At 40.8% G+C, this 8,561-nt stretch overlaps 1 protein-coding gene across 49 annotated transcripts in view; it reads right to left on the bottom strand.

The window, feature by feature from the left end:
- Positions 1 to 538: 538 nt before the first annotated feature.
- The window catches only part of pou2f2b (POU class 2 homeobox 2b), a 138,631-nt gene continuing 130,608 nt past the window's right edge, over positions 539 to 8,561 (bottom strand). For 48 of the 49 annotated variants that reach the window (XM_073925042.1, XM_073925057.1, XM_073925050.1 and 45 more), the window contains one exon: positions 7,262 to 8,548. In XM_073925042.1, the coding sequence (XP_073781143.1) occupies positions 8,247 to 8,548 (302 nt within the window). In that variant the 3' untranslated portion in view covers positions 7,262 to 8,246. 49 annotated transcript variants of the gene reach the window in all.

The raw sequence follows: 8,561 nt of genomic DNA, 5'->3' as shown, positions 1-8,561 counted from the left end.
TTCTTTTTTGAGTGAACTAGCAGACACTAAATCCTAAGAGGCCTAATCAAGAGTTAGCAGTAGCCTAACATTTATGTTCTGAAATGTCAAGAAAAAAATTGTGATTAACCAGGCTAAGTTACTAAAAGTTAAACTGTGGTTTGTGTTAACTTAAAGCTGTTTTTTTCCCTCCAACAACAGATGTAAAATCATGAAAATCTTCGAAAGGTGCGATTTTTAATCATCTAAATTGGAGAGGAGTAGAACATGAGTAAAGGACAAGCTGTCTGGCAAAGACCAGATGTCCTATGAGTCAGATGAGCAAATGAGAGCTGTGAAAAGTGGAAAAAGAGGTAGAAAAGAGAGAAACTGATATATTGTGAGAGCGCTAAGGAAGGAAGGAAGGAAGGGGAAGAGAAGGTGACTAAGTTGAGACACCATGTGGAGGCAGAAGCTCTACTGATGATTCACCGCGGGAAGGAGAACAGCGGCTGCCGCCCTCCAGCGGCCATCTTACACATCAGCACATAAACACGAACATAAACACTGCTCTTTTTCTCTACCGTTTTTATTCAGATGAGTGAAACACTTTCAGTTACAAAAATGACTTTAAATGAACAACACTGTACAATGAACAAGCGAGTTATTTGTCAACTATTTTTTGGTTTCAGAGATAATTACACCGAAAGGCTAACCTGTCATCATAGGGAGGAAAAGAGAGACACAGAGAACAGAAAAGAAGGACTGCTCAACTCAAGGGAGAAGAAATAGGGACGATGGAAAGGGTAAAAACATGACAAGGTACATCAACAAGCAAAACAGACGCACGCACATATTCACACCGCCAAAATAACCGCATTTCTGACAAGAGTGTAAAATACGTCCACGCGCGTGAACATAAGCAGTGACGCACCCGCGCGCGCTCTTTTACGCACAGACAGAGTGAGCAGTGAAATTAAATCTGGGAAAACATTTAGGGGACAGATTAAAAATCCAGAGAGAGAGAGAGAGAGTCAAAGCATAAAAATCATCACAGACATACCAAGTCTTTTCTGTATGATCATCATCATCATGAAGATTCCCCCCAAATAATCAACAATTAAAAATATACATTTTCTTTATTATCTGCTTTGGATAGTTGAGGTTATACCTTCAGAAACTGGGTTGCTAGGTGACCAGAGACGAAATAAAACAGCTGAGGAGGTGTTGTTCGTGGAGCTCTTTGGTTTAACTAGACGTGTTTAAGTTCTTTGCTATTCTTAAAAATCTTTTAAACACCTTTGGCCTGAAGCTGGTATATTTTTCATCTTCTTCTTTTTTACGAGTAATGCACATACAACGCTAGCATAAAACAACCAGAAAGAAAAATGAGGATGAAAATAGCCTACTCATATTTGCAGTTCTATCAGTCAGGCCCTTTTCAGATGCTAAGACTGATGTTTTCTGGTACTTTTAAACCCTTCTCCGATTGTTAATAATTAATTTATAAAGTGAACGCCAATGCGAATCAAACTGAAGGATTGTGAGCAGGGTTTTAGGGAGTGTGTGTGTTGTGTTCGCCCTCAGACTGGCGTGTTGCTTTGGTATCATTTCTCTGGAGATTCACGCCACTGAGAGACTTGCACTTTGAACACGCTCCCTTACGCTGCTGTTAACTTGCATATCAACATCGTTAAGTTAAAGTATCAGAAACTGCGCCCGACTCTGACGGTAAGAACGAAAGCTAGAGGAAAGGTAACGGAGGATTGAAAAGTTTCCGTTATACATCTTCAACATCGCTGCGTTTTTAGACATAAAATTTGTCACCTAGCAACAACAGTCACCGCTCTTACTCACCTATCTCACTTACATACATACACATACAGGTACACTGTGTGTGTGAGATAGAGTCTGTGTTTAGTGACTGTGTAAAAAGCATTCCCAAGAGCCAAGGCAGTGAACTTGTATGGATGAAACTTTTAGGGCTTTTCACACTTTCAGTAGTTAACCCTGGGTCATTCTAAGCTCTTGGTAAACAAAACATTGACATTGCCTATAAATGACCCTCCTTAAGAATTAATCCTGGGTATTCAAAAGCTGCCATTTCATAGCCTACTGCAAATTCCAAAATGCTAACTTGCATATTCTGTGTCAGTATCTTTGATTGGAGTAATACCTCATATTGACTTTATTCTTCAATGCGGGAGTGTGCTAGTTTTTGCGATTGTTTGCATGTGGGAGAAATGATTAGGAATATGACTAGACATGGGCTGGTATAAGATTCTGACGGTATGATAACCTTGAATAAAAATTTCACGGTTTGACGGTATTGTGATTACTGCTCTGAAAGATATTCTTTTTCTGGGTACACACTATATTTCATTTTGAGAAACATTTTTTTTAAGTATTTTGGAGCAGTAAACACATCAGCCTAAATAATTCAATTAAGTCATTGACTTCTGCAGTCTTTTAATTGTTTTTAAAAACATAAATTTCTTTACAATTTAAAACGGCATCCTTGGATATCATTTCCTATCAAGATACTGTTGTCCTAACAAATAAAAAAATATTTAAAAAATCGTACATATACCTCAGGAACGGTAGAGAAGCTGACTTTTCCAAACCGCAGTATACCATCAAACCGGTTATCGTCCCATGCCTAACTATGAATATAATAAACTCCAGAAAACGAGTCAAAATACTTGCTGTACAAAGAAGTGTGTTCATGATTATACAGACAAAGTAGAATAATACAATACGAAAATATCAGTCATCAGTCAGCTATCAAGCAGCAAAACGAGCTGTTTTTACCATCTAAAAATGAATGGAAGTAAATGAGATTAGAAGTCTTGAGCTGAAATGAATCCAATGGCTGTGCTCACTTATACGAGGAAAATAAGGCCAATATTGTAGTGCCAGTTCATACATTGCACAAAAAAGTTTACAATAATTGTATTACCCATTTTTATGAACTTTATTTTCAAATTGAGAAAATAGAAACTGCAAATGTTAAAACACAAATTTCGCTGCTAAGAGTTTTTTTTCACAGAATTGCATTGGTAACAGTTTTATTTCGCCCTTACAGGTCACGTGGTAATAGTAAAAGTCGCTTGATCATTTAAGAAAAAATAGTGTGTGTTGATTTGCTTCTGGCTCTCCTTGGCATGGTGCAGAAAGCACCACAGGAGGCCCTACTGCAATGTACAGCCAAAAAAGTTGTTCAGTCATGACAACTCTGGAGGGGATAACCAGCATTTAATGGCATGGTTATGAAATTCTAGAACAAGAATAAAATATTTAATCTTAGCTTAATGTCGGCTCTGTGATTTTATTTTATTTTTTGTACATTTTTATTTTTATAATCCTGAACGATTGTAGCATGTCAGACTGCACGAACATGGCTCCCTTGTCAGACTGTAAGATCTCAGCTGCCATAAAGTCAGACTGAACTACAATGAACACGAAAACGAAACACAAAACAAACATGAAAGTAAACGCCCCTGGAGTTTGACGTCATCCACCCGTGACATTTTTACTATTCTGCGTTCTAAAATGATTCATCACATTAAACGTAAAAACTCTGTAGCGGCAATTTTGCACACAGCATATCCCAATTATAAATGTTTTGACATTACCCCGCGTTGTTTGAATAGTCACATGAATCGTATCATCAAATTCTGCTCTCCTATTGGTTCTTGAATTGACATTCATCGCAGCAGTTGTCACACTGCAGGAAAGTGTCTAAAATCTTCTGACACTGCCAGAACTTCATCTGAGGAAAAATCTGATCGCAATAGGCATTTAGCGGCTGTCAGTGAACATGTCAAACCAACGATCAAAGATCTCCGATTTTAGCCTAGGATTTCAGGAATATTTTAGGATTTCCCAAAATTGTCTCATGACAAAATCGTGGCTGAAATGTCACAGTGTGAGCAGGGCTTAAGTCAAAATAATGAAAAGTCTGCCAGCAGATCTCTACAGGTAGTGCCAGGGAGGAGGAGGGCTAATAATAAGCATGCATAATCACTCAGTATACCAGAGCCAAGATTGTGTACACTACATATGTGCTAATGTGGATTCGAAAGTACTCCTGGTGGGCTGGTACTACTGCGTATGAATAAACCAATAGGTGATTGTTGGAAATTTGAAGTGTTTGAAAAGCTCCCAAGTACATTGTGTGGTTCTTTCATTGCCTTGAATGTTTGGTAAACACAGTTTAAATACACATCTGTGATATATGTAAACCTACCAACCTCTCACTTGATCTTAACCGTACGTTCACACCGAAAGCGGCGACAGCGTCAAAGTAGCCGGAAGTCATTCATTTTCAATGAGAGCCGGCGGCGAGGAGCAGCGCGGCGCGTCTTCGCCGGCGTGAGCGTCGAGGAAAGTTGAAATGAAGTCAACTTTATGGTAATGACCTATGACGCGGTTCGGCGGCAAGCAATCAGAATGAAGACGTCCATCGCTTGATAGCAGTTCAGAGAATACAGACCTGTGAACTTTGGTTCCGACCACAGTTGTTCCCAAGGGTTTGATTATTGCGGTCACCGGATTTCCAATTATTTACAATTTTTTCCTACAGGAACATACATTAAATAAGTTACTGGCGAGTTACTGATGTTCATTAATGCTATATAAATTTATCTTAAAAAAGCGGGAATCTCACGCGATGTGACAGTACAAAACAGTACTGCTGCTTCAGGATATTTCAGACATATGGACACATATTGGATAAATAGAGCAAAGCCACAATGCACGCAACTTGATCCTCCATTGTTGTATGAATTTGATAAGAAGTGCGCAACATTTTCACGCTAGAAACATGTTTTATGCAGGAATGTAACTGATATGCTGCAACGGCTCCTTTAAATATGAGATCAATGTAGCGAGTTTTGACGCTCTCGCTGCCGGAGCTGAAGGCAGAGAGCGTTGTCGCCAGGGCGGCCAGAGCGTCCTTGGACGCTCTCGCCGCTTTCGGTGTGAACGTACGGTAAGAAGGACTAATCGCAAAAGCAAAAGAGGGTTTTACCTCTGTAACTTTGGTAAACCCCAAATAGTATGAAAGGGTTGACTTTGGTGTAGGGCTTTTAAACCCAAATTAAAAGGCAGTAATAACCCCTCTAAATTCCAATTGTTAATTGTATATTTACCTGGTGTGAAATACAGGGTTTAGGACAATGATATCCCAGAGTTAAGTGCAGTGTGAAAAGCCCTATTTAGACCATGCTTTGGTCTGAACAAGTCACCTCAGCCCCAACTGACGTATGCAGCCCGCTTCTCTGTTTAAAGTCATTGATCTATTTGGTTTTTCATTAAGAGAGTGAGGTATATGAGGATCTATCTCTCTTCTACACCCTCTAACCAGGAGACAGAACAACAGACACGTTACAAAATAAATACGAAACAAAGCAGGAGTAGAAATAGGACAAAGAGGAGGAGGAGGAGTGAGGCAGAGAGCAGAAGAAGAGAGGAAGATGGAGCACTGATACATTTCCACCATCATACAGTGCATACATTTGACTGCGTTCCATCTCCAGGATCCCTCCATCTTTCCTCTCCTAAAGTTTTTTTGGTTTTGTAGCTGTTTAAAGCTTTCAGGTCAAGGCTCACGGCAGCACTGCGCTCATCACACGTGTGCGGTAGCCATCACGACAGTAACCATAGCAACATGATCGCTAACAGCAGCAGTGCTAAGACAGGTATGTACACATACAATGCAGGTTCTTTTTGAACCGAATCCATTCTAAGCCATGGCAGTGCATGCTTTTACTCTGGAAGGTTACTTGAGCGTCGAATGAATGCTACCAAAACACTTGGGCAGAAGAAACACAGTGCTGCTTTTTCCCCTGATAGGTTTCCCCTCCACAGGCTCTGTCCAGTAAGGGACAGCTAAGAGGTCGAAAGGACGAGCGTCCACCCCTACGCTGCCGACTAGCAGCCGGTCCGTTTAGACCGGCAGTTGCATTTGTCGATGGATTTGGTTTGAAAGGTCGCCTTGGCAAAGGAAGTTTACATTTGAATACAATCTGGTACCTCAAACACACCCACTACAAAACAGCATTTGGAATATATTAAATAAATAATAATAATAATAATAATAATAATAATATAAAAAAAGATTTGTTAAGAAAACTCACAAACGAGCAAGAGGGAGAATAAATAAAGAAATCAAAGTCTTTCAAAAGGGGGAGGAAGAAAACCCAAAAACCCAAAACGAGAGATAGTGTGAATTTTTGGTCTAAGTAAATATCAACATTTTTTTATCTTTTCACAATGTTTTTCTTCCATACATTAGCAATTAGTAAGCATTATAACATAGATCATTTACTACAAAAGTCTATAGAAGCACTAACTGACCCATTCGGACTATACGGTAACGTAGAGAACTGAGTTCATGTATCCATCCCTTCGTTAAACCTGCAGCACTCACCGACTACATGTTTCAGCACGATATAAATACAACGGTAAGGTGGATGAGAGTGTGTAAATCGTTATCGTGTATGTGATATTTGGTTCTCTTTAAAGCATGTTTATACTTGACTTTGGTTCTTTAGATGTACTTGAGCGTGTGTTTATCCTGGTTTCTTATCTGTTGAACTGAATTTTCACAGTATTGTTTCAACCACCTGATTAGAGTCTCTAACACAACTAGATAGGAACGAGTAAGGAACGTAAAAAATGAGATTCCTCCGCAAATACGTGAATACCTTTTCTCCAAACGAAAGCACACAAATCTACACACAGCTGAGAAAAGCCCCCACAAAACAGTTAGACGGAACGAAAGACCAAACGTAACAACCCTCCCAACCCCCAAACGAACCCGAAACATCTTTTTCAGATGAGTCCAGTGAGGTCTTCAAAGATCCCACCACCCAGGACCAGGAGGAGTTTGAATGACACGAGGCAGAGGAGACTCCCTTGCTACATGGTTCTGGATGACCTCAGGCCAGAGATGCATGAAGGGATGCGTTTTTTCTTCTTCTTTTTTTTTCTGTACAATGACTCGTTTTGCTCCTCCATCCATTTTTTGGCTTGGTTTTCCTTTCTGGAAAGTTTGGCTGGCTCTGAAGTTTTGCTTCGTTTTTTTGGCTTGAAGAAGAAGCAGAGAGGATGGGAGCCCCTTGGCTGTATCAGATCCCACATGTTCCCATGTACGTTTACGAGTGGCTTCATCGAGGTTTGGGCCCTCGATCTCTTTCTGCAGGATGTGAATGAAGAACTGATCATGTATGAATGGATCGCTTTGGTATTCAAAAGGGAGAAAGTGAGCGAGGAGGCATGAAATGAAATGGAATAAGGAAGTGTGCAAGCACTCTATTATGAAGAGGGAAATGAGAGTATTTACACTTAACTAAAGGTCTGAAAGCTAGAGAGAGGAGCTTGGTCTCACTTTTATTACAACATTCATGTCATCTGACAAACGTGCATCAAGCTGCAGTGGTAATAGGATGAACATCAAAGACCAAATGCCAAAAAATCTCTCGATATGCTCAAGAAGACATGAGATGATGATGATGATCATATGTACTGAAACATTCAAAAGAGACTGATGGACAGTCTCCTGAAAATAAAAAGACAAGAATGAGGAAGTACCAGAGAAACACGAGAGCGTTTGTGCCCAGCTCGCTCATATTTTACACTGAAACTATGAATCAAATAAATTGAGAAAAAAGACAGTGGTGTGATGAGATGACGAGCTCAGAGATGGCTGAAGTTTTGTCACTGGGTCTGGTCCTGGACGGCTGGCTATTTACAGGTCCTTTGGATAAAGCTTTTCCATCCGTATTTTTGGTGTTTGTTTTTGGTATTTGAGATTTGGTTTGCTTGTATTCTTTTGTCATAGTGAGTATCTCAAAGTTCCTTTATACTTTTTGGTATTTCGGTACTCCACTTGTTTGCTGCAAAGAGTTGCCATAGTTCTACAACACACAGTAAAGTCTGTCCTTTTTGGTGCTCAAGGATCTCTTTTCGTCCTGCACTATGCACATAGTCTTTTTTGTTGTTGTTGTTCTTTTTTTGACATATTTGGCTGCGCCCTGCTAAGCCTTGTGGTGTATTTTTGGTTTCGTTTTCCCTCGTCTGCTCTTCCATCCTCCGTCCACTCCATCTCTCCATCTCTCCCCTCTTCTACTCTGTATATTTTTGGCATCGGTAGAGTGGGAGAGCGGAAGAGAGGGAGTGTGAACGAGAGGAACTAGAAGGGAGCGAGGGGCTCAAGAGATGCTTTGGTTGACAGGTAAGGTTTCACCTCCTCCTTCTCCTCCTGTGATTGGCTTTGGACAACGTCACTCGATTTTAGCCCCTCCAATCGAGTGCGGGCTGTGTAGCATTTCGCCGGAAGAGTAGGAAGAAGCTGGGCTTGAACAAGGAGAGGGGCTCATCCCGCCTGTGACAGGAAATGAGGTTTTACCAACAGCTGAACCGCCCAATCCCATTCCAGGGCCTGTTGCCAAGGGCAACATAGAGGAGTGGTTGAGGAAGAGAGAAGAAGGGAGACCAGCTCCTTGGGCCCCAGAACCACCAATTAACACCTTGCTGCTGCCCTCAAGACTGGAAATGGGGAGCTGGCCACCACTGGCTGCTAGAGCTGTGGAAGAGAC

The sequence above is a fragment of the Danio rerio genome, chromosome 16 (genome assembly GCF_049306965.1).
Source record: "Danio rerio strain Tuebingen ecotype United States chromosome 16, GRCz12tu, whole genome shotgun sequence".
Classification (NCBI taxonomy): Eukaryota; Metazoa; Chordata; class Actinopteri; order Cypriniformes; family Danionidae; genus Danio; species Danio rerio.
Note: the sequence above shows the minus strand (reverse complement) of the source record. Positions and strands in the feature narration are given on the sequence as shown.